General features: G+C 42.7%; 1 protein-coding gene across 3 annotated transcripts in view; it reads right to left on the bottom strand.

The window, feature by feature from the left end:
- Positions 1-21,801, bottom strand: part of LOC147031243 (venom prothrombin activator pseutarin-C non-catalytic subunit-like) — a 460,275-nt gene that overhangs the window by 108,004 nt on the left and 330,470 nt on the right. For 2 of the 3 annotated variants that reach the window (XM_085860320.1, XM_085860315.1), the window contains 3 exons: positions 21,492-21,580; positions 19,848-20,148; positions 4,025-4,257 (listed from right to left, as the gene is read on the bottom strand). In XM_085860320.1, coding sequence (XP_085716446.1) covers positions 4,025-4,257; positions 19,848-20,148; positions 21,492-21,580 — 623 coding nt within the window. The remainder of the gene's footprint in view (positions 1-4,024; positions 4,258-19,847; positions 20,149-21,491; positions 21,581-21,801) is intronic. The other variant, XM_085860319.1, reaches the window with a different exon arrangement.

Here is a 21,801-nt window from a genome sequence, read left to right as displayed (position 1 = left end):
TTGTTTCACAACCCAGAGTTTTCATCGGATCTTCATGAAACTTGTCATGTATATGCAGAAAGCCCACACACAGGCAGTAACCATCTCCGATTTTGGAAATTCTTCCTAGAAAAAAAGTTGACGTCATAATATCGCCGCTAATGGAAATCGCCCATACCATTATCTCCGAAACTAGGCAAGCTGTTTGAATTTTGTTTGCGGGAATCAAGCCGGGCATTAGCACAGATAATTTATCGCAAACATGATACATCACAATGACGTCATATTCGTTTTTATGACGTCATCATTAAGAGGACGAGGATCTTAGCTCATTTGAGCTTGTTACATCAGTTCTGTATCTCAGTGATCCTTTGAAAGATACTTTAAGTACCAGTATTGGCCAAAATTTATTTATGGTCTTCCGCCTTCATATAAACATATATTTTTGCAATGAACATGAACAAACATTTCGCACAAAATAGTGCAATTTTATGTTCCATTTAAATCATGTCTGGAGCAAGTCTGAGCTGCAAAACAGAGTTTGGTAACAAGCAGATTTGTAATCATTCAACTAAAATTATGATATAAAAAATACCTCCTACCAACCTTTACCGGATACCTCTTGCTTGTTTTTAACATAACTTTTGGAGATTTTCACTCAGTCTATATCTCAATGGAATCCATTTACTGTGCACTCTGTCTACTTCTTACATAAATGCTGAACATTCATTTGATGTTGATTGCTATTCGATAAGTATCCAACTCTCTGAAATCTTGAGTAGCTAACTCTCTCCTGATAACTCCAAAGTCTACCCTTATAAAATCAAATTGCCTTACTGTACAATACCATACTTCATACCACCTAACAAAAGCTTTGACTGCACTTTGTTGTGACTGCACGAGTCCCAACCTACCTCTACACTCTCCAACATATATTAATAGTTACTCAAAATCCGATCTAACCTCTCCCCCTAGAAGGCTTATAAAGGAGCAATCGTGGAATAAACCCAGAAATTCCTCCTCTTCTCCACCTTTTCCCTGGAACTGAACTTGTTCTATATCTGTAAAATCAAAATCTCTCATAATTACTCTTTCCTTTTGACATCATCACCCATTTTAAAGCCCTTTTCCCTGAGCAGGGGTCAACTTTTTGGGGGCTCCAATCATGGTACCCTTTCTTATAGCAATGTTTTTACGGCCGGATGCCCTTCCTGACGCCAACCCTTTAGTCGCCTTCGACCCTGCAGGGATAATTACCAGGATACTGGTGCTCATTTCACCGACCTTCGGAAGGATGACAGGCTGAGTCAACCCCCCCTGATGCTAAATCAGCGGCCAGCAGGGCTTGAACTCAGGACCCCCGAGAATCACAAGCCACTGCCTTAACCACTAAGCTCATAGTGTTAAGGCTCATACCAGGCTCATACTCTTTCCTTTTGACATGCCTTTCTAATTAGTTCTCAAGTTTTCTTATCAAGCTCTTCCCTCACTTCAGAAGGCCTACAGCAGCATTCACTCAGTACCTTCCTCTCCTTGATATCCTGCTTATCGATCCATACAGAATTCTCCACCTTAGTTGCTTGTCCAATATTTTCCTTTTCTCATTTTTACTTTTTTTCTCAACAGGATCGAGGCCCATGGAAAAGCAAGGTGAAGGAGGGTATGAACTGACTGTAGGGCAGCTGGGTAACACTTGAACACAATAAGTGAGAACATGAACAAACAGGGAAAAAAGCGAGAGTGAAGCAAGGAGGAAACATAAATCTGCAAGTAAGAGGGTTGGTTTGGAAGGGTTAAATGGGGTAATAAAGGTGGCTAAAAATGGAGGATGACGAGATGGCAGTGCACTGCCTGCTTGAAGCCATGTCGGGAAGAATGGGATAGTATGGCCTCAGGAACACATAAGGTAGAAATGAGGAACAAATATTTGAGGTGTCCAGTCAGCCTAGATTTTGGTAGTTTAACTAGGAGGGGATTACTGGAAGAATGCATGCACCATACAGTTGTTTGGGAGGACTGGAAGGCTGAGAGAGCAGAGGGAGCTATACCACAGTAGAGGAGGTTACAAAAACCCCAGCGAGTCCACTGACATGTCTGCAACGTGAGAGCAGCAAACCTTGTGCTGCAGGATCATCATGATCGACATTTCAATTATGTCAGACCTTTACATTCCACAGAATCCAGGAAAGATGGATGTGGTGCTTAAGCCCAAGCTCAAGGCGAGATCAGTCCTCCATTGAGCTATGGACATTGGCCTTATAGACTGTGAGTATTTCTGATTTTCAAAGAAAGACTTGGAGTGAAAGATGATGCCCAGTCTGCAGCTGACTTTATTCACTATTTATGGGTGGCCCAAAAGATAACATGGCTGATGTTGAGTCCCAGAAGCTCAACAGACTGAATCTCTTCCAGTGTGTGACCATGGAATGATAGATGGGTTCTGTTTGATGATTCCTCCAGAACGACAGGGTGAGACAATCATCGATTGAACTACAGGTTATATTTATCAGAACAGCATCAAGTCATTTTCGGACTCGAACAAAGTCGATGGTATGCCATCGCAAATCTTTCTCCATTTCGATCCCTGTGACTCCAAATTTCCACCAGCTGGGGCATGAACCCGGAGGTCAAATCCAAAAACCGTTACAGATTTCATGCATCCCCCCAATGTTGATTGCATATACAAATAAAAGCTTCATTTTAAAATGTTCTAAAATGTGCCTGGAATTTCATTTTCTGGTTCCAGACCTTTTGACCGTGCCCTGGGGGCAGGGCCACAAATGACACTGCTCCCACACCGTCTTGCAATGTGGTGATCAGACCAACCAACTTCGGTGAATTTCTGCACAACCGTGTAGGAGGAGATGGCGGGACAGACAGACAGACAGAGCGGATTACAATATTTCCCAGTTAAAAAAGCAAACAAAAACGTGGGGATAATTACAGTTGAGAGTGACAACATACAAATGATCTTTTACTCAGATTGCTCTGCCTCCTTCCATTTCCCAGCTTCTGTTACAACTATACACCTCTTTCTCTCCTAATCTTCTCATGCAACTACTTTTGCCATGAAACAGAGTTTCACTTCCTGCAATTTTGTAAGGATCTTCAATAATTACGATAGTTAAAACCTGAATTACAATCGTTAAAATACTCCTGGGAAAGCTCTTCCATGTTAATATTTAAACTCCTGGCATTGGTTTAGTATTATTACAATTCATTTGTTTAACTCAAAATTTGATATTGGGTCATTTCTGGTGGAACTTTTTGCCATCTTTAAACTTTGCTTTAAGTGGAAAGTAAGGGGATTTGCAGCGGCGCACAATCGACTTCGCTCTTGTTAGTTTTCACCTATTCCTATCTCCTCTGCTCTGAAAGGCGATTCCCCATTTGCAGCCTTTCTTCCCTCAATTTGCAGAAAAAAAACCCCCATTATCCTTTCCTGAATCCTCACTGCAAATATCCCTTCACCTTACATGTTTAGGTTCTGCCCATCCTTTGTAAAACACTACTTTTGTGTCCGAAACATTTCCGACTGTTTCCGAAATGCAAAACCCTGCAGCAGACATCATTTTCCTCAATACAGTGAAAATAAATGGCTCTGCTCAAAAATTATGTTCATTTTCCTATCGTAGGAAGAATGCCAGAAAACAAAAACTTCACAACCCCTTGCCTTCAAGTTGGCTACTTGGTAACCGACACCTTTCTTTCACCTCCTCAGAGTAAACACCTATTTTTTTTCACTCCTACATGTGTAACAACAAATGTCCTAATGTTGCCTGTCACTGTTTCATACACATTTTGTATACATAATCGAAGCTCGTGGAAGAGTACACTGTAACATCAATCAATCAAAAATCACTGCAGAATCTTGTGAGACATTTGTGAGTGCAGTTCATTGTATTTTGCCTTTATCAGTCACAAAATATGAGTGCCAAACATTTTCCACACAAAGTAGCTATCATAAAATAATGTGTGCATAAATGAAATAAGAAAGAAAGAGAGACAAATGTAAAAAAAAAATGCTGAAGTGGTAATGTCTCACCGCAGGCTGCCAAGCATTGACACGACCTTCTTTGTGGAGTCGAGCCAGATGAGGGTACCAACGTCCACGAAGCCAGCTGTTACGGAAGGATGAGGCACGGATCTGTTCATCATGAATCGTTCCACTCTCCAGACCCAACACCTGCGAGCAACCTGTTGGTGCGGGTCGTTCCGTTGCCTTTGGTTTCAGGTTCATTTGGAGCCCTGCTGATGAGCCCTCCAAGGCATCTGAGCCTGGGAGCAAAATCCCATAGGAGCTCTTTGTTCCTATTGCTGCCAATAGAGCACTAGTCCTCATGGTTTAAAATCACAACATATATTTTTGCATTAAAATGTAAAATTTTACCTTTCTTTTTCAATTTCAAAGCACATCAATGATGGGCTGCTCTGCTATTTTAATTACTTACACATGATCTGGTGTTCTATGTGTGGGGGTGAGCATGTGTGTGTGCTTGTTGGTGTTTTTGTGTAGAAAAAAAGAAAGAAAAGAAAGCAAATTGGTATTTTTGGATGTATCGGTTCACCATAAGTCTGATGACTACCAAAATATTTTGGTTTGCAGGAAACTAACCTACACAAAGCGATTATTGCATTTTAATTCCTGAAACACAATCACTCACAAACGCAGTGCAGGACAGACCTTGGCAGCTTGGGCATGAACTGTCTCATCTTACAAAGTCAATGCAATTAAAGAAATTAGATTAGTTAGAGGAGTCCTGCTCAAAAATAGGTACAGCAAGGGGATCTCCACACCTTGAAAGAAGCAAAACGGACAGAACAGAAGGAGCCAGACACGCTTGGCACTGTGTACTGCTGCACTACCCGGGCCTTTCCGAAAGGATTGCAAGAAAGTACGCAGCACACAGATTGGTGTAGCCAACAAGCCTGTCTGCATCATCCGTAATGTTACTTCAAAACTAAAAGACACAATATCAACTGGTGATGAACCTGGCATAGTTTACCATTCATCATACAGAGACTGTGACAAACACAAAAACAAGCACACACTCAGCCCCACAAGTACAATACCAGATCACGTGTAAGTAATTAAAAAAGCAGAGCAGCCCATCAATGATGCAATTTGACGTTTCTTTGATTGAGGCTTGGCAAAATAAAAACACTCCTCCATTTGAGCTCACACACCAACACATGACCAGAAATGAGTGGTTGCATCGGGAATAAAAGAGGACATGTGCTGAAGCTCAGGGTCTATTGGCCTCAAGAAGCTCACTAGGAAGTGGATGAAACGGTGCCTGAGACCGCATCTGCTCTTGCCTATTACTTAATTGAATTAGCAGAGTAGATCCAGTTCACTTCCTCGTTGAAAGCACCTTTCTTCTTAAAGAAAACAAAAACCAAGGAATATATATATATATATATATATATATATATATATATATATATATATATATATATATATATATATATATATATATATATATATATATATATATATACCCCTTCCACTCTCTAAGCTAAAGAAAGCAACATAAAGCAGGCAACATAGGCGACACAAGGTAAGCCCTTTACTGTTTCAAACCCTACATGGGTTCCTCTTCAACTGCAGACATTGATAAGCAGCACATACATGAGATACACCACCCCTCCCCCCTCCCTCCCGCCCCCCATCCCACCAAGTCAACTGACAGACCAGTTTCATCACACATTGGTGAGTCATGAACGCCAGTTCATATATTTTCAGTTGATACATATATTTATTTCGACAGTTCGACATATATTTCGACAGTTCAATATTCGTAGAACGAAATGAACGATATTGGTGAGATATGAACGAAATATCAAGACCCAATCATGTTTCTTATCTGTAATTGCAGGGAACAATAAATCAGGTCTCACCTAATCAATTACTCCCCAGTGGCTCGGATCTTTATAATTAACTCATTTGCTCTTCCAGCCAAAGAAAGCCACAGCAGCCAAAAACACAAGGTAAGTTAAGTCCTTTGACATTTCAATAAGGGGTGTGTAGTGTTGTCATTCTCATGTCTGTACTACTTGTGAATGGCTGCAGCTGTCGAGGAACCCAGGTAACAGGCTATATAATATAGTCATGACAGATATATATGTATATATATATATATATATATATATACATATATATATATACATATATATATATATATATACATATATATATATATATATATATATACATATATATATATATATATATATACATATATATATACATATATATATATATATATATATATATACATATATATATATATATATATATATATATATTCACAAACAAGTGTAAATAACATTAATATCCACCTGAAATGGGCAATGGAATTGAACCCTTTCCAATTGAGGAAAATAAGAGGCTTTCATCAATTAACCACTGAGTTACTTATTGTGACACGTCTATCTCTTGATTTTGAATGCATGCTGATGTGCCAAGGTCAAAATCGAGACCTGGAACACATATTTACCTTAAACACATTATTGTACATTTTTGGACGTAATATTTTCATATTCACCCACTTGCTGTTCTGTCGCAAAAGTGCAATCTTGTTTAAAGGCGTGTGTATTCGTAATGTACATTAATAAAGATTGTTAGTTGTGTTTGTGTGTGTGTGTGTGTGTGTGTGTGTGTGTGTGTGTGTGTGTGTGTGTGTGTGTATACAATTATATATATATATATATATATATATATATATATATATATATATATATATATGTTGATTTATAAATGTACATATGTATATGTATATCTTCTTCTTCTTCTTCTCCTTCTTCTTTCGGCTGCTCCTGTTAGGGGTTGCCACAGCGGATCATCCGTATGATCTGCATCGTGATTTGGCACATGTTTTACGCCGCTTGCCCTTCCTGACGCAACCCTGGTCGCCTCATACGACAAAGGGATATGGTACACCTATTTTAACCGGGGTATACACCGGCCCAGTACATTGGTACTCATGATTTGGCACATGTTTTACGCCGGATGCCCTTCCTGACGCAACCCTGGTCGCCTCTTACGACACAGGGATATGGTACACCTATTTTAACCGGGATATACACCGGCCCAGTACACTGGTACTCACTTTATCGAACTCGGAAGGATGACAGGCTGAGTCAACCCCCTGGTGTATTAATTCAGTGGCCCAACGGGGCTTGAACTCAGGACCTTTTGGATCCCCAGCCGCTCCCCAAACCACTACGCCAACACCATATATGTATATGTATATATAAATATATATATATATATATATATATATATATATATATATATATATATATATATATATATATTGTTACGGCTGTGGAAATTCGCAATGCACCATAAAGGATCCTTAGGTCAGTTATGATGCTAAGTTTATGTGCAGATAGTTCCCCACCGTTGTTTCAAGGGCTGCGACTCTTTGAGATAGCCGTTTTTCTTTATTACCTTCACATTCTGTGAAAGGTTATGTTTTGGTCGCTGTGTATTTATTTATTTGTGAATATGTGTGTTTGTTATTCGCATAACTCAGAAAGTTTTAAATCGAATTGCATGAAATTTGGTGGGATGATTCGCGATTATCCAAGGACGAGTTGATTAGATTTTGGGAGCGATCGGGTCAAAGGTCAAGGTCATGAAAAGGTCAAAAACACACTTTTGAGCATAACTTCCTTCATAATAGAGCTATTGACATGCAACCACCGCCATATTGTTGCATGACGAAATACCTTTCGGGTGCCTCGTGTCGGATTTGACCTGACGTCATCAGAAGTGCGTCAAAATGACGTCACAAGATGACGTAAATTTTCAATTTTCGACCACATCAGTTTTGATCATATCATTTTGTAGAACTTACATTAAGGACGTCACACACCAAATTTGACGTTGATCGGACTGACCGTTATGACGTCATTGATGTTTGAACATGACGTTTTTCAATTGTGGCTAAAATAAAATGTCCTGATATTTTACATTCAAATATCTTTGTAATTTATAAAGGAAAGTCTCCCAAATCCAGGTATTAGGATCAGTACCAAAATATCTGTTTATTGATATACAGGTTTTGCCAATTAACACTGTAGTCAAGGTCAAGGTCACACACAAGGTCAAAATATACTTGTAGGCATAACTTCAGATCTAATAGAGCTATTGACATGAAACCAACGTTACAGCGTTCAGTGAACTAAGAGCTTTCAGAATGGTTGTCCCCGATTGGACGTGACGTCACCGGAAGGGCGTCAAAATTACGTCAAAAGATTACGTCATTTTTCAACTTTTTAATTTTTCAGTCTTTATCATTCCATTTTATTGGACTGCCCTCAAGGAGGTCACACACCAAATTTGACATCAATCGGACTGACGATTGTGACGTCATGGACGTTTTAAAGTGACATTTTTCAAATGTGCCCGGAAAAAAAGTTGCGGCGGCGAAGGTATGCGCTCTACCGAGTGCCCGTTCTAGTCTATCGTTATTTTGGATCAACCACACAACAAGCACCTTAACCACAACGCCAACCACGCCACCATTACAACCACCAACCACGCCACCTCAACCACCACCACGTTGCCAGCTCAGCAGAGTTGCGAGAAGCCTGACATTCGTCGGGAGAGAACGGACAACGACCTCACCCCTCCCCCCCCAACGAAAAGCACGTGCGGAAGAGACGCGGGGAGGCAGTTCTTATAACAAAAGAGCCGGGCCGATCTCTCCTGGAATTTTCCTCCCCGCGCGCCGCGATGGGAGGGCGATGCGCCGTCGAGATAAAAAGGGCACGCGGAACGAGAGGTCGAGGAGTGGAGGAGTGGACGAGTAGGGCTGTGGGCTGTGGGTCTGGAGGTAGTGGTCGCTCTCTGTCTGGGTCGTCGACACCACTCTCTCTCTCTCTCTGGTCCTGAAGCCCCTTCTGCCCGCCAGTCCTTTCTTGCTCGGCTGTGGGTCGTGGAAGCACCAGCAGCAACGCCGAATCGTGGAATAAATTAGTAGTGGGTTTTGAACACCCGGGTAAAGAAGAGAATCTGATCTGCCGAGGTCGGTGATAACACCGCTCGGTTATCACTCCAGCACGGAAAGGACCGCTGAAGTGGTTCGTGTCCTAGGCCGACCTGCGGCGAGGTACGATCGCCCGGTCGACTACTCGCGCAGGTACTTAGGTAGGTCGAATTTGGCGAGCAACCCTATCCTGCGTGGGTGGGCAATTGGCACAATCGTGGTGAGGTTAAACCGCCACCCGTGACTGGCTCCTGGAGGTAGTTCTAGGAGGGTCACGACTGAATTGTCCGTCCGGTGGGCGACGCGGTTGCGATTGGAGTTACGCAATAGCTCGCACGCCTGGCGGGCCAGAATTCGTAACAATATATATATATATATATATATATATATATATATATATATATATATATGTATATGTATATATATATATGTATGTATACATATATATATATATATATATATATATATATATATATATATATATGTATATGTATGTATGTATACAGGGTGTCTCAAAATTTGAGACATTTAGAAATTAAATAACATTTCTGTTTTTAAAATAATTTATGATTATTTTTATAACAAAAGAAAATTTACAAAATGGAGATAAGTTTGCTTTATTTATGAAAAATGATGCAGCTTAGATGTCCTCCATTTTGGGCTTCACAGAGACAGGCTCTTTCGACAGCATTTTCCATAACAACGGACAATAACTGGCTACAGCCCTCGAATTCCTGCACAGATGTTCTCCTTGAGCTGCTGAATTGTACGGGGCTTATTGATGTATACACGCTCCTTTAGGTAACCCCAAAGAAAACAAGTGAAATCCTTCAATACAGCGCATGTGGTGAAGCAAATGAGTACACTAATGTTAAAATATGCAATTTATGCTTTTTCAGTTGAAAAACAATTAAAAAGCATACTTAATATTTGAAATGTAAAAATCTTGGTATTATTGTGATAAGCACCTTTATATATAACAGAAGGAATGAAATCGTTCGATACAGCGTGGCAGGGGACCGCAAAAGAACGATAGCATAAGAAGAACTTAGCTTTCAGCATTCGGCGATCGGCACGAAATGCGATGGTGGACAGAAGTGACGTCTTTCGGCGCAAAATGCCATGGTGGGCGGAAATGACGTCTTTCGTTCGTTCGTTCGTTCGTACATGAGGATTTGCAGCGGCGCACAATCGACTTCGCTCTTGTTATTTTTGCCCCCACTGGTTCGTTTCTTCGTTTTTTTTCCGTCAAGCAATACATTAAATGGTTTTCACATATATAACACATTAGTTTCACAAATTTCCATTGAAATACTCGGGTATTTCCGTCAATTGTCTCCATTTCCGTCGAGGTTAAGCACTGCATCTACTGGATGGCCGTCATTGGCTGTCTTGAGGCACGTGGGGGGGGGACATGGGGGACACTGGAGACGTGGGAGACGTGGTAGACGCGGTGGGGACATTTCAAACTCGGTGCAATTGTATACAGCGCACGTGCTGTAATAATCAGGAGGCGTCAAATCAGGAGAACATGATGGCCAAGAAATTTCTGAATTCCACGAAATTATTCGGTGTCCAAAAATTTGCCTTCGAAGCTCCACCGTGGCTCGTGCAGTGTGGACAGTGGCTCCATCTTGTTGAAACCACATCTCAGGTTTATCCTTCACTGCAGGACGCACAAAATTCTCGAGCATGGTTTGATACTGCACAGGAGTGATCGTCGTTGCACTGCCATCCTGATGTTCAAAAAAATAAAAGGGCCGATACTCCTTTCTGACGTTACACCACACCAGACAGTGCATTTGAGAGGATGCAACTCACGTTGATGAATAGCCCTAGGATTCTCTAATTCCCAGAACCTACAGTTCTGCATATTCACAAAACAATGGAAATGAGCTTCATCGCTCATAATCAGTTTATGAACAAATTAGTTTTCTTCATTGACCAACCTCTGAATTTGGACTGAGTAATTTAAGCGTTGTTGATGATCAGTCCGTTTCAACTTTTGCACCAATTGCACTTTGTATGGGTACAGGTGCAAATCGTTTCTTCGTATGCGATACAGTGACATCCGAGACATCCCCAACTGGTCAGAACATCTGCGGATCGATGTTCCTGGTTCTTCTTGAACACTGTCCAGTACACGTTCACGATTAATCTGCGAACGGACTGAACATGGTCTTCCAGATTGTGGCAACTCACCTACTGACCCATATTGCTGAAAACCTTGAATCAACCGAAGAATCAAAAAATCTGAAGGTGGTTTTCTGGCATTGAAGTGTCGGCAGTATGCTCTTTGGGTGAGAATAATTAATCGATGAAATTTAAAATAAAATTCCATGATTTTGGTTCTTTGTTCAGTTTTTAATTTTTCCATGGGTCATTTTCAAATGTTAATCTAAATTCTGAAAAGAAAAGAAAAACAAATGATTAAAAAACAGAAATGTTATTTAATTTCTAAATCCTGAGGTTACTTTTGGGACACCCTGTATATACTGTTGCGAATTCACGCCCGCCGGCATGCGAACGGCCACGTAACTCGGATCGCGGCACGTCACCCACCGGATGGACAATTCAGTCGTGAACCTCTGGGAACTATCGACCGGAGCCAGTCACGGGTGGGCCTTTCGACCTCACCACAATCGTGCCAATTGGCCACCCGCGTAGGATAGGGTTGTTCGCCAAACTCGACCTACCTAAGTACCCACGAGGATAGTAAACCGGGTGATCGTACCTCGCCGCAGGTCGACTCCGGACACGAGCCGCTTGGGCGGCCCGTTCCGTACTATCGGGATAACCGAGCGGTGTTATCGTCGACCTCGACGGTTCAGATTATTTACCGGGCGTTTTGCACCCACTACTAACCCTTTACGTGAAGCAGGATGGAGATTCAATTAGGAAAAGACGAAGCGAAACGGGAAAACAGTTCACACAATGCACATTTATTTCCCGGCACACGGAAAGCACGTATATACAGCCATACAGTCAAAATGCACATAAAGCAACCAAAACAATAAAAGCAACAACGACGCAGAGTTAATACCGACTAGGCGCACACACGGCAACACTTATACAGCTTTACTTCGCAGACGGCGCCAACACACATTGACACAAAAGCAAAGGAAAGAAGCCACCCTCATAGACAAGGAGGCAGACAGGCCTGTAGGCCAAATGTGCGCGGGACCTAGAGGAGCGCCAGGTCCGCGAGACCGGGGGGGGGGGTCTTACCGGCGTCCTCGTGACGCGTTGGCGGGCGAGCCGCAAATGTGGCCGCGCGGTTGTGCCCCGACTCCGTGCTCCTTGGCGGGTTTCGTTGGCACGACGTTTGGAGTGGGGTGGGAATGGGGCCCCCTTTTGCATTATCTCAGCGCGGGGGAAAGGGGGAATTGTTGATGCCCTGGGGGAGGGCGATGGCTGGCTGGCTTGGGTCCCGCGACGAGACGAGCGATCCCACACCGCAGCCTCGTCGCTGACCGCCGTCCTTCTCGCCTCGGACCCGAGCTCCCTTGCCTGCAGTTCCACCGCGCGCACTCGCCTCAACTTCACCAACTCAACGCAACGCGTCCCCAACAGCCACTTCTCGACGACCCTCTCCAGGCAACTCCAGAACTCAACTCTTCCCGCAACTCTTCTCAGTTCCGCACTCTCCTCACCCGACCGACTTGACTCTGCCCCTCTTTTCGCCTTGCGCTCGCCTTTTTATAAGCGGGCAGGAGAAGCCAATATGCAAATTTTAGGATCAGAACGCGATTGGAGGCGGGGCCACGCCGCCCCCCCCCCCCGTTCAGCCATTGGTTGGGCAAAAATGGGCGTGAACCTCTCCTGATCCTAAAATTTGCATATACGGACTTCACATACACACGCTTGGAGGCGGGGCCAAGCCGCCCCGCGCTCGCTAATTGGACGGAGGAGAAGTGGGCGTGTAGCGTTTTTGATCCGAATTTTCCCTCGGAAAGGCCGCTATTCGCGCTCGCGGCTCGGTGCGTTCGGCACCAATCGCCGAACGGGCCCGAGACAGCCCGACGTTCAGTGTTCACAGGTGGTGCGGGAATGGCCGTAGAAGGAGAGAGGTGAAGGTGGTGGAGGGTTTTCGGTGGTGTTTTGATGGTTATGGTGCCGTTTGGGAATGGCGGTGATGCGATGATGTGGGAGCGTAGATGGTGGCGTGGTTGTTGTGTGATGGCGGTTGAGACGTGGTTGGTTCAAAATAAAGATAGAACAGAAAAAATGGCAAACTCAAGGCGTCGTAGCCCGGATGAATCACATAAATTCCCTCTATACAACGGGTTTGGGCTAACTACACATGTACTTAGAGATATCTCACCTCCGGGCCCTTTATGGTGTAATGCGAATTTCCACAGCCGTAACAATACATAAAACAGTTATAATAGCCATGTTCAGCTTTTTGTTGCAGTCTGTGGAAGACAGGGAACCGCTCACTGCAAACAGGCAGGATGTTAGCTGCTACACTGATACCCACAGAAGTAGTTTGCCAACCTTTTATTGAATGATCCAGCCAAGCAACAATGGATGCCTGAATATAGTGGGGCGGCTTAGCCCAAATATTCAAAAGAATTGTGCATTTTGTGATACAAGCACCAAATTTGGCACAAATGTAGATTAATATGTTGCGAACATTTTCAGATATTGGGCCACTTGAAATTCTCTCTTTATGTCCGCCATATTGGATTTCAAAATGGCCGCCACTTGAAATCTACATTTGCGATTATCTCTGGACGTAATGCAGCTATTGACTTGATTCTGGTATCTAAATGTATGTTTTTGGGGGCAAGGAATCCAATGGTACCATTTTCAACTTAATATTATCTATCACAGTCTGTTATATAATTTTATTTGGAAATTATCTAAGCAAATATTGGATTCAACACAATACTTTGAAAAGAATGTCTTTGTTCTGTAAATATATAAAAAAACTATACTAAATCACTAGTAACAACTCAGTAACAACATCAAACACCCAGATGTAGCCAGGAAATTCAGGGAAAGCCACTTCACCGTTCAGAAAACACAGAGGGTGTTCTCTTCAATCCCGATTGACCAGGCACATGAGCAGAATAATACCTGCATCAAAGGAGACTGAGGAGAGTCAGGATGCCGTCAAACTGGACACAAAGGAGATCGCAAATCCTGCTGCTGTGGAGACCGTAATGAATGCCAAGAGGATTGGCCAAGAGCAGTTCGAGGCTTTCACCAGAGAGTGTCTGTTGGACAGAACAAAGGCAGTGGACGCACCCATTCCTCGTAACAAGCTGAAGGTGTTCAGCACTTCCACTCCAAGAAGCCAGACCATAGGTCAGCAACAGCTCGCCTCCATCAAGAATGACCGTGAACTCTTCGCACGCCTGTACATTGGCTGCCAGACGAGGGATGGAAACCTTGAGGAGTTCTTTTGTCACGAGAATCAGGCATGTCCTCCTGCATTGTCTGATGGTGGAAGCCTCTGCACTGGTACCAAGAGTAATCTCCTCACATACTTGGAAGAAGTCTCTGACGCAAAGACAGAGACTCCTGTCACGACCTGTATTGTGCTTGATGGAGCAGCCATCGTCCAGATGCTGAAGCCGGCTGCATCAAAGACCTTTGAAGAGTATGCACAACAGATCTTCATCCCATATATGTCCACCAAGCTGCAAACAGTGTCATGCCTGGATCTGGTCTGGGATACTTACCTTGCTGATTCACTGAAAGGTAGTACACGTGCAAAGCGGGGACAAGGTGTGCGGAGACGTGTGGTGGCTGCCGCAGCCATACCAGGAGTCTGGCAGAACTTCCTACGAGTGGACAGCAACAAGACCGAGCTGTTCAGGTTCCTCTCAGCAGCTCTCATGGAATGGTTTGACCAGGAGGACAAGCAACTCGTCATTACTGATGGAGAGGTAGTGCTCAGCAAGCCACTACTGCCAGATCTGACCTCACTTGCCCCATGTAACCATGAAGAAGCTGACAGTCGGATGTTGCTGCATGCATCTCACGTAGTCCAGCATGGACACCATGCAATACTCATCCAGACTGTAGACACCGATGTTGTGGTGCTGGCAGTGTCCCTGGCACAGGAGTTGCAACCAGAAGACAAACTGTGGCTGGCATTCGGAACAGGCCAGAGTTTCCGATACCTAGCAGCACACGAAATAGCAGCTGGATTGGGACGAGAGAAGGCTCGTGCACTGCCAATGTTCCATGCTCTAACTGGATGCGACACTGTGTCTAGTTTTCATAGACATGGCAAGAAGACTGCATGGGCAGTCTGGACGGTACTGCCAGAACTCACTGAGGTGCTGCTGCTGCTGTCCTCTGGACCTCGTGACATACCAGACGATGCAATGCGCATCATCGAGAGGTTCGTGATCCTGTTGTATGATCGAACCAGCAAATGCACAGACATTGACAAGGCCAGGAGGAAACTCTTCGCAAGGAAGAACAATGTGCAGCTCATCCCTCCAACGAAGGCAGCTCTGGAGGAACATGTCAAGAGGGCAGTGTATCAAGGTGGACATGTGTGGGGTCAGATACTGCTGCCAGCACCAGAGCTCCCTCCACCAACCAACTGGGGTTGGTCAAGGACTGGAGAAGGACAGTACACACCTTACTGGACCAGGCTAACTGAGGCAGCTCACAGCTGCATTGAGCTGGTTTCTTGCAAGTGCAAGAAAGGGTGTGTGAGGCGCTGCAAGTGCAAAAAGGCTGCCCTTCAGTGCACAGCTCTCTGTGTGTGAAGGGGAATGCACATGACGACGAGTCAACAACATACATGTACTTGTGGCAATGCTGAACTTGTTAACATGACACTGTTTATGTACACGTATCTTCAGTACCGGTATATACCTAGCCTCAGATACCAGTCCACCTAGCCTCACATACTAGACCATGTAGCATGTCAGTATTATACCTAAGACATTTACAGAACTAAGACATTCTTTTCAAAGTATTGTGTTGAATCCAATATTTGCCGAGATAATTTCCAAATAAAATTATATAACAGACTGTGATAGATAATATTAAGTTGAAAATGGTACCATTGGATTCCTTGCCCCCAAAAACATACATTTAGATACCAGAATCAAGTCAATAGCTGCATTACGTCCAGCGATAATAGCAAATGTAGATTTCAAGTGGCGGCCATTTTGAAATCCAATATGGCGGACATAAAGAAAGAATTTCAAGTGGCCCAATATCTGAAAATGTTCGCAACATATTAATGTACATTTGTGCCAAATTTGGTGCTTGTATCACAAAATGCACAACAGGTTTGCTATGCTGCTACACTAATAGGTTGGATGTGTATCAGGTGCCCGCTCTTGGTGAGAACCTTTGCAGCAAATGCTGGGTTCACAGTCACCATTCCAGTGAAGAGGCACTAATTGGCATTTAAGATGATGATGTAAGCTTGCCAGCTCAACTCATGAGAAGATCCACTCTGTCGGAGAAGTGGAGCCCAGGTTATTGTATGACCACGCATTATATCTCTTGGTGCTTGGAGTGGGTGTGTTTGTTGTGACCATGTACTTCAGCCTTTGGGTTGGGGTGCATGGATAGCTCAAGATTATTTTATCGTTTTTATGACAAAAAGGCCTCCCCCATAAGGAAAGGATCCCAGGTTATTGTATGAACATGCATTCCAGCCCTCTGTGGTTGGTGTGCGTGCGTGCGTGCGTGCGCTTCAGCCTTTGGGGTTAGGTACAGGTGCAGTTCAATATATTTTTTTACCTTTCCTATCATAACAGTAAACCCCAGGTTATTTTATGACCATGCATTTTGGCCCTTTGGATTCGAATGCATGTGTTCAGTATATCATGTACTTCAGCCTCCGGGCTGTCGGGCATGTGTCTGCTCAATTTTGCTTTGTTATAAAAAAAAATTTCAATGTTTCATTTTTCACCTCTTTTATATTAAAAAAAAGGCACTGTCATAAGATGGCCAGAGCACCCCAGTTATTGTTTAACCATGCATTCTGGCCCTTTGGGTTCGGATGCATGTGTTCATTTGGCTGAATTACATGTGTGCACGAGTTTATTGGACTGTGTACTTTGTCAAGTTGATGAAGCATGTCAAGTCAACTTGGACAAGTTTATTGGACTGTGTACTTTGTCTGTGGAGACAAGGTTCATGTCTACAGCTTTTTTTGACAATGTAAACCGATTTTTAAAACATTTTTTTGCTCAAAGAGTCTCTCAAAAGATAAAAAAATGGCTCTCTCAAATGAGAGAAGGCCAGAGGTCCTCAACGTCTATTGTACAGCGATACATTCTGGCCCTGTGGGCTTGGATGTATGTATTGGTGTAACCATGCATTCTGACCCTTTGAGATGGAGTGAATGTGTTTGTTTAACGATGTGCTTTGGTATTTGGGCCAAAGTGCATGCGTATATTAGTTTGATAAACTTTGTTTGACTTGTACGTTGGCCATGATACCCTCGCTAGCTTTGTGTTCGATTTTTTTTTCACCCTTTATAAAAAAAAGGGACTCTTAAAAGGCCGGTGAGCCAGAAACGCCTCCATCAAGCGCTTCCTTTCCAATTGGTTGGACTGGCATTTCAAAAAAAAAAAGGTTGGCTGACAGATACTGTGGGTAGCAGGGTAGCAGTGTAGCAACTAACATGCTGCCTGGTGCTGTTTGAGAGGGGGGGGATGTTCTGTGTCTGTTCTGTGTCTTTCACAGACTGCAACTCAAAGCCACAAGCCATCATTTTAATTATAATATCTGATTTCCCAGCTGCAAAATCCTCATAAGCTGTGTAATGGATGCCAAAATAGGGTGAATGTGGCAGGCACCCCTAATGTTTAGAACCCTTGCAACAAAGGCTGGTGTGGCACAAGGGTGCACACTCGCCATTCCAGTGAAGAGGTACTAACTATTTGGTGTACATCATATATTTTTCCTTCTTGTGTTTTTTTTTTTAAAGGTTCTGTCACCCCACCTCCATACATGACAATACCACTGGCAATCTTTATTCATGTACATTATGCTACTCAATATTGATAGTCTTCAATGCACTTTATCCAACTATCAAGCAACTGTTTTATCCCAGAAGAGAAGCCAAGTGTCCTTATTGCAATAGATATCACTTTGCTGACCTCTTTAGTGGAGTTTTGCATAAGGTTTAGTTTTTCTCACTCCTACCGTCCCCTCCCCTCACTCTGCAAAAGCACTCCACACATCAGAATACACTTTGCATTATCACCCATAACTTTATAAAATATTCTGTGTCTGCTGTTTAGGTTAGCACAGCCACGTCAACTGCATCAATCATACCTCAGAAAGAAGACCTCTGTGTTTGAATCAAAACCCTGATATTATACAGTAGCCAAACAAGCAGCTGACTTTATGCATGAATGCTAGTCCCTTGAATGCTATCTCAGGTCAAGACAGGTGACAGATGCAAGTATTCCATTCACTGCTGACCAGGTCGAGGCATTAATCAGGGTGGAACATAGGTGCTAAAGATGCCAAAATCTCCACAGAATTTGGAATTTATCAAGGAAGCGTTTTCACCATTATCCACAAACATTTGGGGCTGTTCAACATCTCAATAAGATGAGTCACTGAGACCTCAAAAGACAACATTGACAGCTATGACTGACATCACAATTCTTAAACCTCTCAACGCAAATCCAGTCAAGTTTATCGCTCTTCTAGTACTTCTGGTCAATGTTGACAATACATGGCTTCACCAATGAGATCCTGAAACCAAAATGGAATCAATGCAGTGGAACCACAAGAGATCACTGCTTCTCAATCAATTTCACACCCAACCTTCAGCAGGTGAAATCGCAGCCAATACTTTCTGATATGCTAAGGGGACTCTTCTGATTGGCCATATGCCTGACAACTACAATCACATAGGAATATGACAAAGTTATGCAAAAGTTATGGCAGGCTATCAAGGACAAGAGCCAAGAACAAGAGATGTTGAACAATGGTTTTGCTCTTCATCCATGACAAGGCAACTGTGCACTGGCCACCATTCCTGAATGTGGCTTTGACCAGCTGAATAACCCCTCCCCCCATCCCACCCCACAAAACAGTCTGCACCTCGCCTCCAGCGATTATTATCTGTTTTGACATTTACAGTCCCAAATGTGTAGCCATCAATTCTCTGATGAGAATGAAATGACTGAAGCAACCAACAGACACATAGCTGACAGGGGCATTTGATAAGGTCTATTTTACTGGCATAGACAGTTTGAAGAACAAATGGAGCAAAGTGCATTGAAGTCAAGGGAAACAAATTTGAAAAATAAAATGGACTATTGTGATGTACCTCGTTCCTAGAAAATTTGACTTATCCTCACGCACATGCACACATATGTGCATTTTGTGTGTTTGAATGATAATTGCTTGTTTCATTTCCATAATTGTTGTTTCAGTGCAATTAAAATCAAATTATAAAAGTTTTGTATCCTCAAAGGTGGTGCTTATTTGTCAAGACCACATTGCATTCAAAATTGCTACAAAGTTGTTTTTAGCATTGTCTCATGTTATGTGCAACTCAATTCCTCAACAATTGCTTAACATGTATTTTTTAGAGGATATTGGCAAAGCATACAAATATTTTTAAATTATTGCGTAACTTTCCTCATTTGTCAAATTATTATTTTTATTTTTCGCCATTTAATATCTTTTAATTTGTTTGTTGCCTGAGATCTATGCTGCATTTGCTCTATTCTGCATACATGTTGGTACAACTGGAGTAGTTATATATTTCCATCATTTCCTTTGGTACTGTACATAAAAAAATAATTAATCAACTTACTTTTAAAAACAGCTTCTCATCACTTGAGGAAAAATTAGGAACAGAAAACTAGCATTAATGCTCAGCAAAGATATGATAAAGAAATGATGATGTCTTACTTTGATTATTGCAACCCAGTATTTCGAGGCGCAGCGTTGGCCTTCCAATGTATTCGAGTGGATGTATTCGAAAAAAACGAGCAATGATGGGGATGTCCAGAAGGTTTTCTTGAATCCTCTCGCTGTCATCGTTCCCATGAAAAACTTTAAAAAGAGGTGATGATGTGATACGATAACTCTCCCAGTCATTTCCATCATGGCTGTAGCTTAATTTGAATGAGGCAGTGGCTTGAGTACTTCCCAGCCAGCTCGCTCCCTGGGTCATGAGTCCTGTCACCACCATTGGCTGGCCTAAATCAACCTGGTCGCAGTGAGCCCAAGAAGAAATATAATGAACTTTCAGGCAAGAATGAGAGAAGTAATCACTCGTCAAGAATAATACTACTACGACGACAACTACGACTACTACGACGACTACTACTACGACTACTACTACATAATTTAACAGCCCCAATTATTCTCACATTCTTGTGGAGGCTGACCTGGGAACATTAGTGATCCAAGTCTTCCATGATCTGGCTAGCCAAAACTTGTTCGACTTAAGGTGGCAGGAATTTGGAATTTGACCAGGGTAACTCACCGACTCTTCGTGAAATGCATGACGGGATCTTTAAAGTCCAGCAACGATCAGCGCTGACGGATTTTCCGGATTTTGGTCTTTCCGATGGGTGGCGCGCGCGCGAACACACACACACACACACACACACACACACACACACACACACACACACACACACACACACACACACACACACACACACACACACACACGTTGATGTATCACCCTGACTGTGAAACACCAGGGTGACAGTTTATAGCCGGGTGGAGATTCAAACCACGGCCATGCGGCTCAAAGTTGCATATCTCTCAGCTATCCTTCGAGCCCATAAGAAATGGATTACTCAACTTCCATAATTAAGTCTGGAGCAAGTCACAGTCGGTACAACTGAAAAATTTGTCTTAAAGCTATCATATCTTTTTCAATTTGTTGTTGCTGCTTTCCTCTCCAGCTAGTAGGAGGCAATTTTTTGTCAAAATATAAATACCAAAATCCTATCCTAAATCCATTCGAATAAAATTAAAGATTTAATTGTCTTCAATCGCATCTCTCTTCATATGAACAAGTATAGAATGTCTCTTTTTACTCAAACCATTGCTCGGTTGAGGAATAATGTTAAAGGATTTTATCCGTTCTATTTAAAATGTGGGACTGACTGTATGGGTTGCCTAGAGGTACACACACTCGCCTCTAAGCTGTAGCCTTGGTGTGAATGTCAGCCCAGTTATAAACTTCCATTTCGTATGCAAGGTGATACATCAATGCAGGTGCCTTCCTTTGGAGGGATATTAAACTGGCCATCCCGTCTGCCAACATCAGCTGGTGGAAGTTAAAGATCCCATGATAGTCCTCCGCAAAGAGTCGGTGAACCAACACTGGCACCTTGAACAAATTCCAAATTCCTGCACACTCAGTCAAGTATCCTGCAGAGTAGTGGCAAAGCCGTCCAAGATTGTAACCCGAGCCAAGAAACCATTACAGCAGAACCAACGTTCTGTATAGAGCATGGTAGACGACCATTATGATGGTGATGATGAAGATGATGATGATTATGATAATTGATAGTGCACTGCATTGTGATTTACCTGCAACCATGATGCAGCAAAAGTATTTGAAGACCATGCATTGATAAAACCTGATTGCTCTAACCTTGCCAAGTGAGGTTCCCAGCTCCCTGCGAGTGAAAACCAATGAAAATTCAGTTATTCAACACAATGAAAAAAAAAATATATATATATATATATATATATATATATATATATATATATATATATATATATATATATATATATATACCATATAATATATACTTGTGTGTATATATATAGTAAAGAGTAAAGAGAGAATGATACACTACATGGCCAAAAGTGTGTGGACACCTGCTCGTCCAACATC

Source organism: Eptatretus burgeri, chromosome 2 (assembly GCF_056783735.1).
Source record: "Eptatretus burgeri isolate ZD-2024b chromosome 2, Ebu_testis_v1, whole genome shotgun sequence".
Taxonomy (NCBI): domain Eukaryota; kingdom Metazoa; phylum Chordata; class Myxini; order Myxiniformes; family Myxinidae; genus Eptatretus; species Eptatretus burgeri.
The sequence above is the reverse complement of the archived record's forward strand: the minus strand, read 5'-3'. Positions and strand labels throughout refer to the sequence as shown.